This window comes from Lissotriton vulgaris, chromosome 1_1 (assembly GCF_964263255.1).
Source record: "Lissotriton vulgaris chromosome 1_1, aLisVul1.2, whole genome shotgun sequence".
NCBI classification, from domain to species: domain Eukaryota; kingdom Metazoa; phylum Chordata; class Amphibia; order Caudata; family Salamandridae; genus Lissotriton; species Lissotriton vulgaris.
This window is the reverse complement of record NC_141685.1, coordinates 1,764,179,186-1,764,202,652: the sequence shown is the minus strand read 5'-3', so window position 1 is coordinate 1,764,202,652 and position 23,467 is coordinate 1,764,179,186. Positions and strand designations below refer to the sequence as shown.

Here is a 23,467-nt window from a genome sequence, read left to right as displayed (position 1 = left end):
CCCACAATAAACAGTATATTGTAAAGAAAAAGAAGAAAGTCAAATCCAAGTATTCGTTTTTCAAGATATTCAACAGTCTTTTTTATTTTATTTTTCTTGTTTTGTCTTCTTCTTCAAAATTTCATCATTCCATAGTTCATAGACAATATATTGTCTATGAACTATGGAATGATGAAATTTTGAAGAAGAAGACAAAAAAAATAAAAAGAAAATAAAAAAGAATGTTGAATATCTTGAAAAACGAATACTTGGGTTTGACTTTCTTCTTTTTCTTTACAATATACTGTGCATTGTGGGATTGTGCTCGGGGACAGTACCAATTTTCTTGTATTCTCTGTTTACAGAGAAACCGTGGGGACGCTAGTGGCCGTTTTTCCCTTGTTCCCTAGAGCCATTGACTTGAGGTAAAAAAGATAAAAGTAAGCAGTGTTGCGCAATATCAACCCAGCCACCAACCTATAATTAATTTTCTATATATATCCCATTGGATTACATGTACAAAAAGACAGATCTTCCTCTATCCCTTCTATCCGAATCCAATCGCCCTGCCTGCATACATCTGCCAGGCCACGACTGCTAAAAACAGCAAGACAAAATAGCACCACCAGCACAATTTACAATCACAGACCAGCCTTACGCCAATTATCCATTCATTATTAGGTAAAAAAAACATACAACGTGACTAAAGGGTGGGAATGTTGAATGGGCGCAACACCAGAGCCGATAAAATAAGTAAAAGCTCCTGTTAAATTGCCCCCTGTAAATCATAGGTCATTAATTACTACTATAGGCTTGTATCGTATTTCTTATATTTCATCCTCGGGGCATGAACTTTATTTTTGGTTCAGTCAATCTCTACCCTGCCTCATTTCAGATTCCCACTAATACCACATTAATCATTCATTTTAGCAGTTCATGATATTTCTTAGTTCTTCCTATACCGGTGTACAAAAAGTAATTCCTCAATTGGCCAGTTACTCACTTTAAAAACGCTCATGTAGTGGTGGTATTCTCACCCTGATGCACGTGGCCTAGACTGATGTGACATGGGACCTTGCATAAGACTCTGTAATAGCCAGGCTGCAGACTACTGAACTTCATTGAGTTGATCCAGTAGAAGACGCGTATTGACTGAGAATGGAGATTATTACTAATTTATACTGACTGGCTCTTCAGGAGGGCGCTCGCCAGACATTGAGCTGCAACCCCCCAACCCCATGCCTTTGTTTAGAAAGTGTATCATAACAAACTACAGATATTTAGAACGTATGTGTGCTAGATGCCCGGTGGTGCCCAAGTGGCTGCTCACCTGAAATGAGCATTGCCACATACTCTGTCAGCATTGATTCCTCCCTGAAGAGACTTTATATGGCCATCACTTGGCACTTGGCAAATAGAAAACGTTCGCCCTAATCACAGATGACGGATCTTGCTTCAGGGTTCAGACCATCTGAGTTTGTGGAAGGTGGTAGGTGAGAGCATGGAATGCTCCTCTGCTGGCACGTGCCACTAGATTATGATGTACATACCCACACATGAGGTGAACTAAGACTTGACTGAGAGTGGTGTATTAGTCCATATTGTACTGAGTGAAAGCGCATAGCAAGAGATTTCGGGCTTCTCAAGAAGGGTCTGTCGCGGTTCAGTAGCAAAGCTTTTTTTTTTTAATCGCCCCCTACAGTTCCAAAAACGGGCTAGTTATGCTTTCCACTGGCTGAAATGCAGACACTAGATATTTTGTGGTATAACATGGCCAGATATGGTGCTGCACAGGAGAGTGTAGTATGATGTTGTAAGGTTCTGGATGGTGTAATGTGCATGGAATCGCCCATTGTTGAATTATCTTTAGAGTGAGATCTGCTATATTGTGAGGTGGAATTGGATGATGTAATGTGATATGAATTGGAGGTATAGCAGTGGTATGCCTTGGTGTGGTTCAATATGGGGCCTTTGTGGTGTGGTATGATGGGTCGTGAAGGGCTCGCGTGTGGACTCATATGGTGTGGTTTAGCGTGATATTTCGTGGTATGGTGTAATGTGGTTTACTATATTCTAACATGCAAGGGTATATGTCTGGGCAGATTAATGTGGTATTACGCCAATAGAGTGCTTCCATGGTGGTGCCTTTAGGAAGGCGTGAAAAGAAGCATCCTTTCCCTAAATAAGGGCCAGAGGGAACCAAAGGCACCCCTAGACAGCAGAAAGCTTCATTAGCAGTGAGGTCGACTATAAGTATAACCCTCTTCTTACATGTTAAGTGCAGAAAGAAAACATCCACAGTGCACGCTTGGCTGATTGCTGTTGCAAGCAAAAGATCCTGGTGATGGGACAGTTGTAGAAGTGTTAATCTGTTGCAGTCTGTCTGGGGTTCTGCAGAAACGTGAGCCTCTTGGGAGCTTGCCCACATGTCACAGACATGGCATACGGCATGGGCAAAGTAGGCTTTTACCCAGGGACATACCTTACAAGGGCACCCCTGGGAAATTTAATTTTCTTTCTATGTGACCTCTGTAGGAAGGTGGATACCTGACTATGGTTACCCCAGATATTTTACCTTGTGTTTAGCTGGTTTTCGACTTAGTTGGCCTGGTTCCCTGCTAATCAGGGCCCCGGGCTCTCTGCTCACTCCTTAAATTGGACTCCATGCACCCTAGGTGCATAACCTGATTGGTACTGGACACCTTGTCAGCACCTATATAGTGCACTATAGGTGCCAAGGGCATAGGTGCATCCAAGGCCTACCAGGGGCTGCAGCATAGCTTTTGCCAACCCTGGCTGGTTCTTAAATTGACACAACTGGCTGATCACTCAGCTGGGGCAAGTTGGTGTAATCACCTCTTGCTTAGATATAGTATGACTATATCTAAACCTATATCTGGACACATATAAACATATAAGTCACTCCTATGGCAGGCCTTATCAATCCTGGAGGCAGAGTGCGTGGTTTAACGTGAGATGGTGCTATAGCACGAACTGAGCCTGTCTGCAGCTGTAGGGAACAACTCCCTAAACTGTTCCGGGATATTGCCATACCATATACTATTAAGTGCATTATAATCCATCGCGGTTATATGTTAACTTTGGTTTGGCTTTATCAAAACATGTTGTGTAAGGTGTCATACGATTTGGAATACTATCCCCTCGACGGTCCTGTCGACGGGGATAGCATTCCACCCCTCTAGAGGGAGAAGGCATGTTACTTTGCTAAAACGCGGTTGATTTTAAAAGAGCCTCAGCATCACAAAATGGACGCTTCTGCCACAGACACAAGTCTGACCTCCTGCTGCCGACCGAAACTCAGCAGAGGAGGCCTGGACAAAGGGTTTCCTGTCACAGGGAGGTGTCACACCACCCCAGACAGGAGATAGTGGATTGTAGCAGGGAGGTTTGAAAGAAACCAGACAGTGCCTGGGGAGCACAAGGCTTCCCCTTGCATAATCCGGTCAAACCGGTTCTGGGGCACGCCAGCCCCAGTCCCAGCGCGACCCTGGACAAAGGGAAAGGGGTGTAACCACCCCCTTCCTGGGTCCCACCCATAGGAGGGACCTAGCAGGTAATCCAGCCCCCAAGATTGGTTTAAGAATGGGAGCTGAAGGACCGGGTTTTAGAACCCAGCGGCGTCAGGGAGAACGCCTGATACCTTCGAGTTCCCCTGTCTTGGTAAACAGAGACACGGGATACTTCTTGATGACGTCAAATACCAAAGTTTATTGGCTGCAACCAGGAACAGAGATCTACGAAGCACACACGGGTGGTTCGCCGGAGACTGCACACATTCAATAAGCGGAGCATGGTCTTTTATGCCAAAAATCAAGCCTCAGGCAACATTTCAAATTAGCATTAGGTGCATACAAACTGACCAATGACAGTGTAACATTTTGAAAGTAGCGTATGACGACAATCTCAGACAATCCCATCTTCCGTTGTCCAGCCCACCAGAAATGACTAAGCAAATTCCAAGTTTCCTGTTCGATCAGGCCCGACAAACCCATCATAAAACCTTCAACCCAAATCAATGATTATGTCGTAAAGGAAAGGCAGAAACAGAATGGAAGTGAGATAGAAAGGTGGGAGCAGTGTACCATAAACTCAGGCACGTCCTGCTCTTTGATCTTTATCAGACCAGCTGCTGAAAAAGGAACTGGCTCAGCGAGGTCGGCCTCGGGCAAGGAGTCAGTTCGGCCAGGTCACTCAAAAGTCAGCTAAGGCATACGTGTCTCAAGGACTCGTTCGGCCACAGTCATCGGGCCTATGTGAGGGCAACCATACAAAATGACTGCCGTACACAAAATGGAACCCGGAGGTTCGAACTAAATCCTCGAATACGGAGTGTTCTCCTATATCGATTCATACGAAAACACTCAGACACGCTACACTCGCCATTTGCGGTCTGCTGACACCAAAGTCGTCTGTTTCCGACGACCTTTATTGAACGGGTTCAGAACCGTCGAACCCCACTCGCAAACCACGGAACTTCAGAGCAGTGCACGAGTGACCCTCGAAGCTGTGCATTGGGGTTTGAGAAGCCCCAGCCCTGAGCCTCTCTTGCACCAAAGCTCACCCCTCTACACTCACTGAGTGCTGCGTGGGTCCCTTCTGCATCTTTTGGCTCAACGCATTGGCCCGGTCACTTGCCCGTTGGCTTGTGGCCCCTGTGCCAACAAACCTTGAAATCTGAATTGTGAGTCTCTTTGCTCAAGACTTGCACTCGCTCCCCTGAAAAGGAGCACTCGCTATGACCCTCCTGGTCCGAGTGTAACGCCATCTTCGAATCCTGCGTGGGTTGCCCTTGCCAAGGGTTGTTTGCTCCAATCTGGAAGCCAAGACCGCCGACAGCGAGAGCCTGCGTGGGACAGCTTGTGATCCACTCCTGGACATCCTCGGTGCCCCAGAGTCCATGTGGCAGCGGAGAGAAGTGATTCGTCAACGACCCGAAAGCGCCCGACATTGCCTGGTTCCGTCCTGGTGCCACCCTGGTCACTGCTGAGTGACCCAGACTCTGTCCCCTCTGCTTTCAGATCATCTTTAACTTCGATCCACCCTTGGATCACACCGGACACTTCTCGTCTCGACGCCTGCAGCATCTTCAGCTCCAAGCACCATCAACCAGCGTGACAAAACCCGACACTACTTCGCACCTGTGCACCCGCTTCCTGTGGGTGGGGTAACTCGGCAACACCGGTGTTCCTACACTGGTACACACCTCTAGTGTATGTGTCTAAAGTTTCATCCTGCTAGGTTAAGCGGAAGTCTCCTTTAACTATAACTTTATAACTTTTACGCACCATTGACATTGCATTGGTGCATATGTGTGCTTTAAGCGCTGCACCCGAATCCCGCAGGCTTTTCCCGACTTCAGCATTGCTAGTCCCGACTGCTCCCAGCGATTCCCTAGGCCCTAGGCCTAACTACTGTTCGATTGGTATGTCTTATACCACTTTCTTAATATATGGTTTGCGTGGCCCCTGGGCCTCATCCATAATTGTGCAACTTTCATATGTTTTACTGTGCTTTTGTTTAAACGCTTGTGCCTCTGCACTCATAAAGAGTACAGAGGATTATTCTAGTAATAAATACATATATTTTTATAATATATAACTTGTGTGGTGTCCTTTCATTTGATATTACAGGATTGTGATTGGTAAAACAGCTTGCTTAACACGACCTCTTGAATTAAGCCTTTAACCCCTTCGATGCGCGTGACAAGGTCAGCTCGTCATGGGCCTTACCTGCGCTGCGCGTGTGACGAGCTGACCTTGTCACGTAACGCGGGATTTTCAAAATCGCAGCACACAGCGGGAAAACCGCTAGCGCGCATGCGGTTAAGGCTGCTTAGTCCATGCTACCCTTAGGATAGCTTGTCTATAAGGTTGACTTACAACCATCACCATAAGGGATTGTTTGGACTGATACAAGGCGCCCCCAGAATTGGAGACATCATATATCAGGCCAACTTCTCACAACCTCTGTCTATCCTATTTCTTTACCTAAACCTCCATCACTCTCAGTCTACTGCTACCACTTTCTCTGTTTCTCTACTCTGTAATTTTATAGATTTTTGAGGTCTTGAGGAAAACATATTTCAAGTGTTTTTGTGTAACCTTCCTAAAGTTGAACATATAATTTAGGGGCTGATTTAGAGTTTCGCAGACCCGGTTACTCCGTCACAAACATGACAGATATACTGTATGCTGCATTACTAGTCCATTGTATCCTATGGCACTTGTAATATGGCGGATGGGATATCCGTCCCATGTGTGACAGAGTAACCCATCCGCTAAACTCTAAATCAGGGCCTAAGTATTGTTTGGCATCATGCAGGCTTCAGTTAGCAGAAAATGGGTACAACAATTCTTATTTGTTCCATGCAGGAGCTTCCATAATATGTCTTGCCTCAGGCCCCCAAAACCCTTAAGATGACACTGCCAACAGCATGAGACTGGGTTTGGTGCAGAGAGCAGATAGATCTAGAATTAACCCAGGGGGAATTTCAGAGTCAAGAAGGCAAGGAAGAAAGAAAAGAGAGTACACGTCATACACACACATCAATACAATTCCAGGCATCAGGCATTTGATACATGGAGGAATCCAACCACAGCATTCACAACAGAAAATCACTGTCAGTGACCTGACTGAAGAGTAGATATAGATACTTAACTGTGGTGTGGTGTAGTGTTGTGGAGGTAGTAGAGTGTCATAGAGTGGAAGGGTGTAAAGTAGAGTGGAGTGTCATAGAGTGGAGTTGCATAGAGAGTTGTAGAGTGGAGTGGCATAGAGGGTTTGCATGGAGTTGAGTGTTGTGCAGTAGAGTGGCGTAGAGTGGAAGAGATTGGAGTTTCATAGAGTGGAAAAGTATAGTAGAGTGGAATGGAATAGAGTGGAGTACAGTGTTGTGGAGTTGCATAGAGTGGGATATAATGTAATAGAGTAGACTGGAGTATTATGTCAAAGAATAGAGTGGATTAAAGTAAAATGGAGTGGCCTGGAGGGAGTTGCGTAGAGCGTCAGAGTGGAGTTGTGTCATAGACTGGCCTAGAATGGAGTAGAGTGTTGTGGAGTGGCATAGAATGGGGTAGAGTTTAATGGAAAAGAGCATAATAGAATGTACTGGAGTGTCATAGAATGGAGTGTTATAAAGTGGAGTAGAATGGCCATTACATTGGCACATACAGTTTTACTGATAGAACTATACCGCGCATAAATGATAATGTGTGGAAATGTCATCACATGTTGTATTGATGTGTTTTGATCGTATTCAAAAATTTGTTTCCACTACACTTCAGAATTACAAAGAAATCTGCCTCGTTTGTGCGTCCATGATTTTGATGCATTCTGAAAGATCTGCACACTTCATTTGCAGACATTCAAATTTTGTTGTGTGCTATACAAAAATAACATCATTCAGACTTGCGTCCAGCACACACCCCTAATAACCAGCATGTTTGTCACATAAATTCTCTGACTTTGAAGTCAGACAAAGAAGGAAGGAAGAAACCGAGCTCCCTTGGAAGACAGAGCCAAGCAAATAAAGCCAGAAAGTAGAAAGCAAGCAAAGGTGAGTTATAAAACACAAAGTCAATGGTAAGCAACGGGCGAAATGCATTGTCATGGAAGCTTTTCCAAATGTCCCCAAGTCGTTCTTAGCAAACCAGACAGCTGGTGGTATGCTTCGAAAATGCGGAGAATCAAATACTCCCTTGAGGTGATTGACAATGTCTCAAGCCAACGAGAGAAGGTTCTAACGCTATAGGCATGTGGAGCCTGACCCCAAAGTCCCTAAAAGTATTATATAATATAATATTGACACCCCGAATGGTCCAAGCACCATACACGTCAAATCTACCATGAATGGTGCAAGTGCACGTCCACTCTAAAAACAGGAGACTGGCAGAATCGATGGCGGGAGTTTGGCTTTCTTACAGCTAATCCTTTTACAACCCGCAGGTACCATAAATATGTCTTTTGTGGAAAGGCGACGCTTCTGTGTCGCTTGGACGCAGTGAGGGGGCTTTGTCTGTTCAGATATCAGCTGGTTCCAGACGGCAGGGCGCGGGCGCGTGCTTGTTATCTCTGTTCTATTCTATAAATAGCGCTCTCTCACTGTGCAAGTGTCGACAGACTGACAGCTGTGAGAGGGTCGGGTCCTCTCGCTGTGGGTCACATTACAGTAGCTAGAGCTGGCCTTTTAGTGCTGTGCCTGTCTGGGGTTGAGGATGGTTTCGGGAGAGGGAAGACAGCGGTTCCAGGTGTTAGAAACATATTGTATATCTGAATGGATACTACTTGTTACCGACGCTTTCCCTGTGACTTCATAATAGCAGTGACTGTATTCAGTAATTTTACAATGTACAAATGTTATATTATCCTATGTTATGCTTTTCTATCCTATGCTATGTTATGCTATGCTACCCTGTATCATGGTATGCTATGGCATGTTATAATTGATAATGCTTTTTCATGTCATAATATTGCTGTAAGTGTAACCTGAGAGGTGCACCGTCCCAGTGCACTCTTGCAGTTACAGCAACGGCCCTTTAGAGATGCGTCGCGGCTTCTACAAGGCAAGCAGTTGCTTGGGCTAAAGGGGAGTTGTCAGTCACATGTGTACATGGAGGGGGGGGGGGGGGGAGGGGGGTCCATCATGAGGGCTCCAGATTCAAACAGGATCAGCCCCTTCACACGGGTTTTCTGTGCGCGGGTGATAAAGGGGAGATAGAGGTGCCGCGGGCAGTGTTGCTATTACCCAGTTCAAAGGAAAACAGTTATCAACATAAGAAAGATGAAAGATTGCTTTGGCTCCTCTATGATTGGAACCAGGTCCTCGGTGTGCAGTTTTCTGTGTAGGTGCTCAACGCACTGACCCGTCTTACCCTGAGTTATCTTATTTTACTCTTTAAAAATAAATCGAGTGTGGGGGAGTAGTATTCCTGCGTCTGGCATAGACACTGAGCATGTCATCCACCGCGATGCCCTGGTTTGTGGTGGGCGTGTTAACCGGGGGCGGGAAAGACCTTCATTGGCTGAGTGGCCTGCTGCTTCCTTCCGACGTGGATTGCTCTTCCAATAGCGGGTCAGCGCTCACCACACGGAAGTGGGGCCAGCGGCCCTCACCAGCGGTGGATCACCAGGGCTTGACCCTCTCTGCCTCTTCTTTGGAGAGAAGATCCTAGGTCAACTGAGCTCCACTTGAAAAGGAGCCCAGGGGAGTGCGGGAAGCAGGGGAGTGGTGGAAGCAGGGGACTGTGGGAGGCAGGGGAGTGTGGGAAGCAGGGGAGTGTAGGAAGCAGGGGACTGTGGGAAGCAGGGAACTGTGGGAAGGAGGGGAGTGTGGGAAGGAGGGGACTGTGGTAAGGAGGGGACCGTGGGAATCAGGGGACTGTGGGAATGAGGGGACTGTGGGAAGGAGGGGAGTGTGGGAAGGGGGGGGGGTCTGGGAAGCAGGGGACTGTGGGAAGCAGCCTAAATGCACTGTGATGCTGGGCTCAGCTCAGCGATGCCCTTGAATCTGCAAGGCGTGGGGCTGGACTAGGTATCCTAATGTTCTCATAAATAGAGTCCCCTTTTCTTAAAAGACGACGCTGTAGCCCCCATCATGAATGTGCAGAAACATATTTGAGACCCCCAACCCTGATTCTGCACAAACAATTACACTTCCCCAACGCTTGAAACGGAAATATACAAGTGCAGGCGCTCTCTGTCCCAGACTACTCCTCTGTACTCAGAAGTGCTGGCCCTGTCCCATTAAAAGTATCACACAACTGATGATGAGGCGTATACTCTCCTGTTCAAAGTAAAGAAGTGCAGGTACTCAGTACTTGGCAGTACCTTCCCCTCTATAGCACTGCATGTGGCTGCATCAAGGCCACTCAACGAGTGTGCGCAAACACAACTGACGATTCAAAGAACTCCCCAAGGCGAATTGACATAAACTCCACAGGCCACTGTTGACAGAAGCGCAAACTGTGCAGACATACACAGAATAACCTCCTACCCCACCACGAGTGTGCAAAAAAAACACCCTATTGACAGAACCCTGCAAGATGGGTGTACATAATCAGAAATCCATCTTTATATTTCAGAACCTAACCATAAATACATTTCATTAAAACATCATAGCAATCAAGTGGTGGGCTCCTGCTTCCATATCATCGGGATGCTACGAAAGGTTTTCCCTTTACTACCTGACTCTACTAGGAGAACCTTGGTGCAGGCCCTAGTATTGAGTCGCTTGGACTACTGCAATGGGCTGTTGTTGTCAACAAATGAAGCGGTAATCTCTAGACTCCAGGTAGTCCAGAATACTGCTGCCCGTCTGGTCCTGAACAAGCCCTCTCGCACCCCTTCTAAACCCCTTTTGGAGAAGTTGCATTGGTTACCCATCAAACAGAGGGTGAAGTTTAAGATCTGCTGTACAATGCATAAGTGTCTACAGGGAAATGGTCCAGCATATCTGATTAATAAATTCTCCTGGTATACACCGACACGCTCTTTGAGATCCAGTGAGCAGGCATTGTTACAGATTCCAAAATTTAGCAAAGTGAGACAAGGGGGAAGATCTCTTACGGTTGCTGGTCCAACTTTGTGGAACAGCCTCCCACTGTATTTGAGACAGTGCAAGGACCACCTTCCTTTTAGGAAGCAATTAAAGACATTCCTTTTTCAAAATTGACTTATGTTTATGGTTAGGGTCCGCTAGTTGCTTTTTTGGCTGCCAAAGGCGCGGAGATACTCCTTCGGGAAGTGATCCTAGCGCGGTACAAACACGCAAATAAATAAAATAAATAAATATCTACAGGAACAGCAATGTGACAGTGTGTGCTTAACCCCCGTTTTCTCCTCTCTTAACAAACACTTCTCATAAGCGTGCACAAATAGACATCTAGAGTTTCTTCTGCTTCCTCCAGGTGCGTGCTCCATGACTGCCAACAAGCACAAGTTCCTAGTAAAAGATATCGCCTATATGAGTGTGAATATAAACAAGTCTCTAATATGAGTGTGTGCATAGATATGCAAGCAAAACGCCCAAAGAATTAGTTGCACTTGTATTTATTTTTCAGTTAAGTGTGTGCATTATTTTATATGTAGTTACCTGATTATAAAAGACCAACAAAATAGTTATGAAAATATTTTGTTATTGTCAGCCACGTCTTTTGACCACACCACACGCTTACTAACCCCGCCCCATTCAATTCAGGATCCCATACCTTTTTATCCTCTTCAGCCCCTACTTAACATAAGGGCTATTTTTGACGAGTTACGCTCCTGCAAGTAAGTGCCCTTAAAATGGGTTTTCAAGTTCATGAGAAACTCCTTGTGGGCTGCTGAAAAACACATTGTCATATTTACAGCTTTAAACTGCAGCTTTAAACAAGCGCTTGTATAACTGGGGGTCATTACCTTCATATGAGACTCCCCACAAGAGAGAAGGGATGTCAAATGAAACGGATTTCTTTTCATGAGACTTTCAAAACATACCTGTTCAAAAATTGGAACACAAAACATTTTCACAAGTGAGCAACATCAAGCAGGTAGGTGCGTGCATTGATATTTCTGTTTACGGGGAAGCCCAGAGCAAAAGAGAGCATTTTGAAAGGCTCCTACCACCAGAGAAGCTTATAACACGAGAATTACGGCGATCACCTGTCCAGTATTTTTACAGACCGTCCGTGAATTAACCCTGTGTCTGAAACTGCTCCCCTGACTTGGGTGGGGCTTGCTGCTCCCCTGACTTGGGTGGGGCTTGCTAGCCTGCCTGGCCAGCGAAACCTCTGGCTATAATTAGACAACGCCGCCTGCCTGGCAGGGACCTCTATGACCTCAGTGCAACAGCTGGTGCGTCGGATGCACGCGAGCAAAGGGCCGAGCAGGTGCCATGTTTGGTTGGCCCTGCTCGGAAAACTAGAAATCATTGGCCGTGATGTGCATGGAGTTTTTTCTTTGTTTCAGGGCCATTGTATGTTTTTTTTCCTTCCTTAGTCCACCTTGCATGATGGTTTTGTGCAGGTAATTATGTGACGTAATTCTACTTTAATTAGGGAAGAGAAACGGTCACTGACTTTCTGGCCCATTGTCAGACGGCCGACAGATCAAGGGTTCCGACTGTCGGACACAATGGAGTGGATGGTGGGTAACTATCAACTTCTAAGTGAGACGCCTCCCCAAAAATCTAAGATTTCCTTTTAGTTTGACTCATTGAAAACGCTGATAAAAATGAATTCACATACAATGACAAGTTCTTCCCCAAAGATTTTGCTAACCTTAGACAATCCTTTTGGATTGAAATCTAGAGTTCACATGGTGGGCATTGCCTTCAGAAGACTTTCAGCATGAGTTGCTTATGAAAGCAAGTTTTCCAACCTCTCTGAGATACTGCCTAAACTTCAGGGCCTAGACCAGAGACATCTACTTCACAGTACTTGTTAAACACAACCACAATTTTATTCCTAAAAAACAAGGACAGCAGTTTCAAAGATTTAGAACTTGTCTCTGTTCCGTACAGCACTAAAGTCATTCTGAATGCTGTTCCATAATACTCCATGCACATACCATATCCAGTCATTACTCTAAATCATGGTTCTTAACCTTTTGACTTCTGCGAACCCCCATTTAATCATATCTGGATCATTATTGGAATCCGGGAGCTCTACTGCATTATTCATGGAAGCCAGGACCGCGGCCTAAGCATTTTCGATGATTTGAACCGCAATAAAATACACAAAATTCATAAGCATTCGTCAAACAAGTACACAACTGATGAAATCTTTTATTTAATGTACTAACAAATATAAAAAAATCTAAATTTTAATTTTGAAATGAATAGAGCTTTTTTGAATTCTATTCAAACTACCCTTCGTCCATTCTGTATTTTGTTTGGTACGCTTTCATTGCTCCCAAAAATCTATCAGAGGCTATTAACTTTTTTTTAGCCTCCGATTTCAAATTCCTTCATGTTTACAGAACGTTTGAAAGTTTTTAATTGCACATTTTGCTTCTTTATTTGTAAACATGCTTTTAATATGTTAACCCTTTCGATGCTCATGACGGAACTGTTCCGTCATGAGCGTCGGTTGGCCTGTGCTCATGACGGAACCGTTCCGTCATGAGCCCGTTGGCTCATTAGAACGTTCAGCACAGCGCAGGAATCTGCACCGCGCTGATGTGGTTAATATCATTGAATTTGCTACATAGCTAGTTGCGGACCCCCTGAGTAGGCTTTGCTGAGCCCCAGGTGGCCCTGACCACAGGTTAAGAACCGCTGCTCTAAGTAATTATCCGTATCTATTGCCAGTCAGTAAGCACTAGATATTTCTTAAAAAATATAAAGCTGCAATCTTAACACTAGCAGGCATCACCTCCTGCAGATTATTCCATTGTCTCACCCATATTCAACCTACCTTCTTTCAGCAAAACAATAACATCGATTCTAACCTCATCCTGAGTTACATAGCCTCCTAAATGACAATTAATCCAGCTTCTGCTTGGGTCATGGGATTTTCAGTCACTCCCTTTTGGAAGCCCTTCTAGAAGGCCTCCCGACTGACTTTGGCCTCCAGTACCTCCAATCTCCCGCAGCACTTGAGAGTCGTTAGGGAAACCACTGGAGAAAGCCTTGAACAGCCATTCTAAAAAAGTAAATACTCAGTCTAATTATCCATGCTTACGTTGATCATCTAGGAATTTCACCTTCATTTCAGATATGCAGCAACAACACCGCGATGGCTATGAAGCAGAAAAGAGATTCCAGCAATCCAGTCCATCGCTATCACCAGACGTCTATTCTGTTCCTGGATGAAGCACAATTGGCTCGTCGTAAATAGTGACAGTAACAGAATCCAAGTTATTACATCCCATTTGTCATCATAAATGCCTTTTTACTATTGTCCCACTTTTGGGGGAACACCCATGTTGTGCTGCCATAATTTTGGTCTCATTTTCCACCAAATTGTCTATTTCAGTGACCAAATTAATCACATCTTCAAAACCTGCACATTTCTCCTCTGTTCTGTGCAAAGTCTCACCCCCTTTCTCCCAAAGATACACAGTGCTACATAACTAACTAACATGATCATCAAGTCTCAACTGGACTACTGCAGCGATCTTTACGACTGAGTGCTAGAGGATCCATAAAAAGTAGGTGGTTCAAAATTGAACTCCCTTTTACATTCTGAACACTCAATCTTAAGAACACATTCAGCTTGCACTGAAATACCCAGAATGGCTTCCATTGTCTACAAAATTCATTTCTACATGGTCTGGTTAATTCACAAAACAATCTTCTCATATGCTCTCTTTCACTGGAGCCATGCTGGACACTGTGCCATTCTATGCTTCTCTGTCAAAAGGGAGAGCCCAGGACATTCGGGCTATGGCCCGATTTTGTAGTCTCAGTCCTGGATCTCAGTGATACTGGCTCTGAGGCTGCTGGATCTGATGGCCTCCTGCATCCTGCTAGTGAATCATACCAGGTGGCACATATGGGCTGTCTAGTGGGATCTGAAGTCCCAGCGGGCACAGCACAAAGGAAATCTGACAGATCAGATCTGGAGGTTGGAAGAGACTGCACAAGATCTGCAGTGGTGGCTGCTGAACCGAGATTGGGATAGTGGCCAACATTTATACCAATGTCAGCACCACTGTGTTTTGGAGTTTCCAAAGCATCTCTCACTCAAACTCACATCAAATAGCCTGCTATATGGGACTCCTACATGCCTTTCTGTCAATAACTCTCCTCCCTCGAGTTCTGAAAAAGATCTGAACCAACCAGGAACAAGTCATTTTGATGGCTCAGGACTGGGCAACAAGAGTCCAGAATGCCTAAACATGAGCAGCTGTCCTCCGATCAGGCTGCCTCTTTGGGAGGATCTCCTGACACTTGAAAAGAGCAGGGTTCTGAACTTAAACCTGCCTCCCTCTGAAGTATGTGATGTCATTCTGGCTGCCAGGCGTGCATTGACAAAGACTGTTTACATCTGTCATTGAGACCAGTTTGTGGCTTGGTGCACTGAAAAACATATTGACCCAATATCCACATCCTTTTCTGAAGTGTTGTGTGTTGTTTGTTATATCATTATCCTGGCAAGGCCCTGCTCTAGGCACGTCATGTCGATTTTCTTGCAGCTGCTGGATCAACCCTCCCTGTTCACGTCACTGGTTGTTACACGTTTCCTTAAAGGTCTTCAACATATGTTCCCGCCCAAACCATTTGTTATGTCCCAATTCGACCTATATTTCGTTTTGATCTACCTGATGTGTTCTCCCTTCAAACTAACGCACAGTTGTTACTCCCACTCCTGACATTCAAGATGGTTTTCTTGGTGGCCATAACATCGGTCAGGAAGGTCCTCAAATTACACGCTCTATTTGCCCAACCTCCGTATATGAGCTTCTTTCCAGACACATTGGTATTCCGCACCATGCGTCTTTATTACCAAAGGTGGTGGCACCCTTCCATGTCAGGCAGGCAAAGTATCACACTGTTGACTTTCTTTCCTGTGCCACATCCCACCAAGGAGGAAGAGAGACGTCATGGGCTTGACCCAAAAAGTGCTCTCTCATTCTCAACTACACCAAAGAAAATCAGTTAGATGATCAGCTTTTTGTGGGTTTCACAGGCACCAAAAAGGGAAAACCAGTGCAGCAACAGACCATCTCCCCATGGATTGTACTTCGTATTAAGATCTGCTATGCACTGACCAAGAAACATCCCTCTGAGAGTTTGCAGGTTCATTCTACCAGAGCCAAAGCTGCAACCACTTCATTGGCTCGCGGAGTCCCAGTCCTGAATATCTGTCTAGCTTCAACTTTGGCATCTCTGAACACATTTACTAAACCCTACTACATTTACAGTCTGGTTCTTACTGATGGGCACTTGGCCTTTTTAAGTCTGAAACAGTTTGCAGACCCATCTCCAGGGAGAGATTGCTTCAGTATCTATTCTAAGGTAAAGAATCTTTGGCTAGAAGTCTCTATCAGATAAATACGTTACTTACCTTCAGTAACATCTTTTCTGGCACAGACTCTACCTAGCCGCAGATTCCTTACCGATCCTCCCCGTTTGGTGTTATGGAATTCTCTTCCTACAAAGATCCTGGCTGGCCTGTTTCGCACATTGGTCGCAACACCTTGGCGTGGCTACGTGCTTCTTGCGTGGAAACAGTCGGATAGAAACTGAGGTCAGCAAGTGGGATGGCACCTATATAGGCACTGTGCACTTCACATCCAGCGCGGAAGACGCAGACACGGAACCGTTTAGTGCCACCTACAAGCATGCCGAGGTACTGCTCAAGATTTTCTGGATCCATTCCGAGGCCTGGGTAATATTCTAAGGTAAGAAATCTGTGGCTAGATAGAGTCTCTACCAGGTAAGGCATTACCACAGGTAAGTAACTTGTTCATTAATGAATGACAAAGTTGGACAATGTCATAAAAGAATTATGGGCCCTACTTACTTAGATAAATTCAAATGTACCTTACATACATCTGTAAAGAATTCACAAGAGCCTTCCTGGCCGACGTAAACCCAGTTATATGTCTCTATGAGTGCCGAGTTCTCTGTATCCATGAATCTCACTCAAGGGGTGGGAAAGTTGGTATTCCAATATGTGGTTAGCCTTGGAAGTTTGTGAACGCTCACACACATGACAGTGTTGGCATTCATAAACTTCTGCCCTTCCCCTTTCCCCAATGAAAGGGTTGATGTTTTACTCCAGCTAAGGGCTTGCACAAATCCCTTTCTAGAGCCTGAAGGGCAATGGATAAACCAATATTTGCGGGATGTAGAGGAAGGGCTTTTCTTCCTGGAAAATAATATTATCTGCAGAGAGAACAAAAAGTGCACACAAAAAGTGCGCCCACTGGGACTAGCATCCTGCTGGGAATGTCACAGGATCTTTGCAGAATTATGTCTGGAAACCTGTGCCTGGGACAGATTTCCCGGCGTACTCCTGACAATGTTTGTGAATTCAGAAACGAGGAAAATACATGCAGACAAATTCCCGCCTGTACTTTTCCTTCTTTCTTGTGAATCAGGTCCAATTAGTGCAGGTAAAATCAATTGATCAAGCACAGCCAAAGATACCTGCCACTGCCATTCCATCCTAATTGTATCTCAGCAACCAAAATAACGGGTTTAGGAAGACAGCATGCAGATCTGCGGGCTTCAGATCGCACTACATTCTCTCTCATTCTCGCTTTGCCCAGATCATTTTCTTCATCTTCACTGACTTCTGCTTATTCATTTTAATAGGCAGATATAAAGTCATACAGTCTCTCTGGACAGCAATGGTGACCAAGTCCTTTGTATCGGTCATCTGCCCAGAAAAGATTTAATCAGGAGAAACCCAGCATACAATGCTGCTTCCAGTTAGACTGCTTCAACTTGCTGAGGCACTGTTTCCCACTGGCAGGTTTAGAATTAGTTTTCGCCTGTATTACTGGGAGGTCACATCAAGCATATCTGAGGTCACTCACCCGGCTTCAGGCATTGCCCGACACCTGCACCCAAGGAAGTGAACTGAGTGCTCACAACAAATACTCTCTTCGTTGCACTGTTCAACCTTGTTGCACACAAAACAAGCTCTAGCAACTCCCTAAATCTGGCCCAAGTTGATCCCCAAAGAATTTTCTGTATGGAGAGAGGTTGAAAGGTTGAATCAATCGTTCCCTCCTCCACCTACACTGGTGCAGTGCCCTGTTTCTCCAAGCTGCATCAGTGCTTTGGAAATACCAATTCATACCTACACAGATTGAGGGCAAAACGCAGAGAAGTTCTGCTGCTTGAGATGCTACATTCAGTAGATTTACCTATTATTTAATAAGATACTTTTTTGTAATGCTTTATGTACGAATGACAATCCTGTCCTTTATAAATCCTTCTTAAGCCTTATGTCTTATTATGGATTGAATTTGGAGCCCAATAAAGGAAGATGGTGTATTTATGTTTCTTTCCTTTATTTCAGGTAAATGAATACATCACTATAAGGATTACTGGCCAGTTTTCCCTCTGCCTGTTCTTCAAATGGCAGCAGGACAGTGTGCGGTTGTCCATCTCACCACTTTCGGGTGTTACTCCACCAAAGATAGAGGAACTGGTAGGTGAATTATGCCATCCGTAAGAACAACTAATAACGAAATACGGTTAAAGTTTAAAGACGGGTTGACCAGTGTGCTGTTATCTGAACACAGTCACAGCTCAAACATGAAATCTGCATATGGATATACATTAGCAGCAGTGAAGGTGACTGCTGTACTTATTTATATCAATATAAGTGGTACTTTCTTTGTAGTGTATATTCAAGTGTTGAACATGTTGGAAAGGATGCTCATACCTTGTCTCGTGGCTTTCTCTTCGGGTGCCTTTGTAACAATGATTGGGCCAAATGCCTGCTCTTTAATGCCTCCATACACCCAGCCTTCTCCACCAGATCTTCCACTGCAACAATAACTATGTGAATTCTAATCTACAGTTTTTGTCTCGTATCAAATATGTCAATATTGGAGTTACGTAGCAGGACGAGGAAAAATTGGCAACCATTTTCACCTCAAGCTTTAAGAAAAGAGTCCCTTCATCAGGGTCATTCGTTTTATTTATTTAATTGAATGCTAGACACCATTCTTCCGGTGTCCTGCAGATTTACATAGGTGTGTCTTATGAAACCTTTATAGGAAAGCTTTGGATACCTTCTAATGTGACAGCAATGATATCTTCTTTTTATTCACTTGGTTTTCTCACGTGCCTTCTTTTGGTTTTCTGGTATTAAGTTTCATCACTTTTATTTCACTTTAGGAAAAAAGCATCTGTGACATTTATTGTTAAAAGCATATGTTATTCTGTGCTGCAATATAAATGGCCAGGTTTGTTGAAAACCATACGCATATACCACATTGCCTCTATAAGTTTAACAAGCATTTGCAATGCAATAGGTCTCGCATTAGGAACGTTTGAGCTATTGGTATTGTAAATGACACATTTTTTATTTATGTGTTGGTTTTGAAAATAGCGAAATTAAACGTTTTGTCATTTACAATGCCAATAGTTTTAACTTTCGCAAATGTGACACCTATAGCATTTGTAATGCAATATGTGTTGTATTTACGTGACTTAGATGTATTGATATTACATATAACAATGGCTTTTATTTTTTTAAAATATTTAATACTTAAATGTTATTATAATTTATAATAGCAATAGCTTAAACATTTGTAAATAACTTTTGTGAAGATTATGTTCAGTGTATTTTATTGTGATGAAAATACAAGAACAGAAGTGAAATATTAACATCTTTTTGTGACATTTGTAATAAAGCTTGAAACATTGAGAGAACATATTTGAACCAGTTGTTATTGTTGAATGGTTGTACAGATTCATGGTGTGGTGGCGCTGAGTGATGTTGTGGTGGCGACAAGTGATGCTGTGGCGTTCAGTGATGCTGTGGTAGAGCATAGTGATGTTGTGGTGCACCTGAGTGATGCTGTGGTGGTGCTGAGTGATGCTGTGGTGATGCGATATAGGGAGGGCGATAGATAGAGGGAGGGCGATAGATAGATAGATAGAGTTAGGGTGATAGATAGAGTGAGGGCGATAGTTAGAGGTGTGCACTGACGTCTGGTGGTGTGTGTGTGAATGGTGAAATTGTGCAGTGACGGCTGGTGGTGCGTGTATGCCTGGTGAAAGCGTGCAGTCACTGTTGGTGGTCTGTGCATGCCTGGTGAAAGTGTGCACTGATGGCTGATGGTGTGTGTGTGTGCCTGGTGAAAGTGTGCACTGATGTTGTGTGTGTGCCTGGTGAAAGTGTGTACTATGTCTGTTGGTGTGTGCCTGGTGGAAGCGTGCACTGACGGCTGGTGGTGTCTGTGTCTGGTGAAAGCGTGCACTGACATCTGGTGGTGTGTGCCTAGTGGAAGCCTCCACTGACAGCTGGTGGTGTCTGTGTCCGGTGAAAGCGTGCACTGATGGCTGCTGCTGTTTGTGTGTGGTGAAAGAGTGTATTGATGAGTGATGGTGTCTGTACGTGGTGAAAGTGTGCACTGACGGTTTGGTTTTCCCAAATAACTCCTCCTAACCATAAAGAATATACATCTTTGAGTTTCAATTGCATGACCACAAATTATTTATCAGCCCACTCCTAAAAAAGGTGATGCAAATGATGATGGTTTGGATAGTTGGGAGGGGCGATGTGGTTTTCAGAACGAAGTTTCCACTATCTATAATTTGAGTTGTTGACACCAACACTGGGTTGTTTGTGCAGAGCCCAGGCTGACATCCCTGCAGTTGAATTTCACCATCTACCTGCCATAGGTCCTAGCAAAGTTGCTGTAATCTTTAGCTGGTAAATGAGAGCAGAGCGAGATGGCAGCCCTGCCTGTTCGAAACTTCAAACTCCGAAATAACTTACTGTGCAAGGGGAGGTCTTTGAATTGTGTGTGCTTGCAAAGGGTGTGTTATCTAGGACAAATGCTGAGGGTTTCATTTAGAGGTAATGCAACAATTCAGGGATTAATTCTAGGCCTGAAAACCATATAGGCGATACCAGAGGACGAAGAAAATATCTACAGAGCTCTAGACAACAACAGCTAAGAAAATGGAAGCACAAGTATGCAGTGCAGACACATTGACCAGAATGTCTACAAAGAGATTTGTGATTTCTATGCAAGCTTGTACATTATGGCTTTGGGTAGATGAGAGGATGACTTTAGCTTAGCCTGGGCAGAATGGAGAAACCATGTATTTAAGAAGTAAAGGCATGAGTGAAAATTATGTTGCCCTCTTATTGGTGGAAAATGAAGGTTATAAGAACTACAGTCAGTAAAGCTTTGGCTTGGCTAATAGCTGCACCCAAAACACTCCTGTATTTTAAATTTTTGATGAAATTTATGGACAACAGTGCTGTCATATTAACTCACACTGTTGCTGTAAAATTAACCATGTGTCAATAACTAATTTACTTAATTGGATATTGGGGCTATGAAAGAAGAGTGGAATGTGAGACATGTTTGAGGCAGCTGCAGGAAGACAGAAGGGTGGGGGAGGTAGGACGCAGGCCTCCTTTCCGAGGGACTTGTCGTCCCACGGCTTTGTGCACATCCTGTGAGCACCGTAGAACCTTTTGTGTCAACCTCGCCAACCTCGGACTTAAACAACTGGTCACTTCCCCCACCCACATCGAAGGTCATACACTCGACCCTATCTTCACCTCCAGCAATCATGTCTCCTTCAGCCACACTACGGATCTCCTCTGGACTGACCACAGCTGCGTTCACTTCACCTACAACAAGCCGAAACCCATCAACCACCCCCAACCAACTCTGCAAAGAAACTGGAACAAAATCACCATCGACCAGATCTCCTCATCGCTCCTTCTAAACACCCCAGCCCACTCTTCTAACTCAGACCAAGCCGCCACCAACTTCACCCTATGGTTATCCAACGCCGCCGACATCCTAGCACCACTGAAAAAACGTCAACGCAAACCTGACAGCAAGAAGGCCTCCTGGTTCAACGATGACCTTAAGAAGTCCAAGAAAATCTGCCGCTCCCTTGAAAAGGCCTGGAAAAAAGACCCAACCACTTGCACCAAGGACGCCTTAAAAAACGCCACCCGCACACACCACCAACTAATCCGAAAAGCCAAGAAAACAGCATTCAAGGATCGACTAGACAACAACGCTCACAACAGCAAGGAACTCTTCAACATCGTCAAGGAATTCACCAATCCCTCGGACAACTCCAATGACATCACCCCCTCTCAAGCCCTCTGCGACTCCCTGGCTTTATTCTTCCACAACAAAATTGCAGACATCCACAACAGCTTCGACAACCAACCCGGAGACCAACCCACCCAACCATATGCTGAACATTCTCCCCCCTTGAACACCCTTAACGACTGGAACCCAATCTCCACTGAGGACACCATCCGCCTGATGAACTCCATCCACTCAGGATCCCCCACAGACCCATGTCCTCACCACATCTTCAACAAAGCAGACTCCGCCATAGCACCGCACCTCCGAGACGTCATCAACTGCTCCTTCAACTCCGCCACCTTCCCGGAAAGCTGGAAACACGCTGAACTCACCGCCCTTCTGAAAAAACCCACAGCGGACCCCACCGAACTCAAAAATTACCGCCCCATCTCGCTCCTTCCTTTCCCGGCCAAAGTCATCGAGAAAGCTGTCAACAACCAGCTCGCCGCCTTCCTCGAAGCCAACAAATCCCTCGACTCCTCACAGTCTGGCTTCCTAACAAAACACAGCACTGAGACCGCCCTCATCGCAGCAACAGACGACATTCGAACTCTACTGGACAATGGAGACACAGTCGCACTCATCCTCCTCGACCTCTCTGCAGCCTTCGACACAGTCTGCCACAGCACCCTTTTACAACGCCTCAGAAACATCGGAATACAAGGAAAAGCACTTGAATGGATCACCTCGTTCCTCACCGGAAGAACCCAGAGAGTCCGCCTTCCACCATTCAAGTCCGAGGCCACTGAAGTCATCTGTGGCGTTCCACAAGGATCCTCACTCAGTCCCACCCTCTTCAACGTATACATGAGCCCCCTCGCGGCCATCGCCCGCCAACACAACCTCAACATCATCTCTTACGCGGATGACACTCAACTGATCCTTTCTCTCACCAATGACCCCAGCACCGCCAAAACTAACCTACACGAAGGAATGAAAGAAGTTGCCGAATGGATGAAACACAGCCGTCTGAAACTGAACTCAGATAAAACAGAAGTCCTCATCTTAGGTACTTCCCCCTCTGCATGGGACGACTCTTGGTGGCCGGAAGCCCTTGGAAAAGCACCCATCCCGACAGACCACGCACGGAACCTAGGCGTTATCCTGGATTCTTCACTTTCAATGAACAGACAAGTCAGCGCCGTATCCTCATCCTGCTTCAACATTCTCCGCATGCTCAAAAAAACATTTCGCTGGATCCCCACCGAAACCAGAAAAACAGTCACCCATGCTCTGGTCACGAGCCGACTGGACTACGGAAACACCCTCTACGCAGGTACTACCGCTAAACTCCAGAAGAAACTCCAACGAATCCAAAACGCCTCAGCCAGGATCATATTAGACATCCCGCGTAACGAACACATCTCTGGTCACCTGAAAGACCTCCACTGGCTACCCGTCAATAAGAGGATCACTTTCCGACTGCTAACCCATGCACACAAATCACTCTACGACATCGGACCAGAATGCCTCAACTCACGACTGTCCTTCTACACCCCCTCCCGCCAACTACGTTCTTCCAGCCAAGCCCTCGCCACTGTACCTCGGATCAACAAGACCACCATGGGAGGCAGATCCTTCTCATACCTGGCAGCTAAAACATGGAACTCACTCCCCACTTGCCTTCGCCTTACCCAGAATCACCTAGCATTCAGAAAGCAACTTAAAACGTGGATATTTGACAAGTAATCCTCCTCCCCTCCCTAAGCGCCTTGAGACCCTCTGG

At 45.2% G+C, this 23,467-nt stretch overlaps 1 protein-coding gene across 2 annotated transcripts in view; it reads left to right on the top strand.

The window, feature by feature from the left end:
• The window catches only part of LOC147751179 (uncharacterized protein C3orf20 homolog), a 452,887-nt gene that overhangs the window by 211,268 nt on the left and 218,152 nt on the right, over positions 1-23,467 (top strand). For both annotated transcript variants that reach the window (XM_086919068.1, XM_086919069.1), the window contains one exon: positions 17,958-18,089. In XM_086919068.1, coding sequence (XP_086775194.1) covers positions 17,958-18,089 — 132 coding nt within the window. The remainder of the gene's footprint in view (positions 1-17,957; positions 18,090-23,467) is intronic.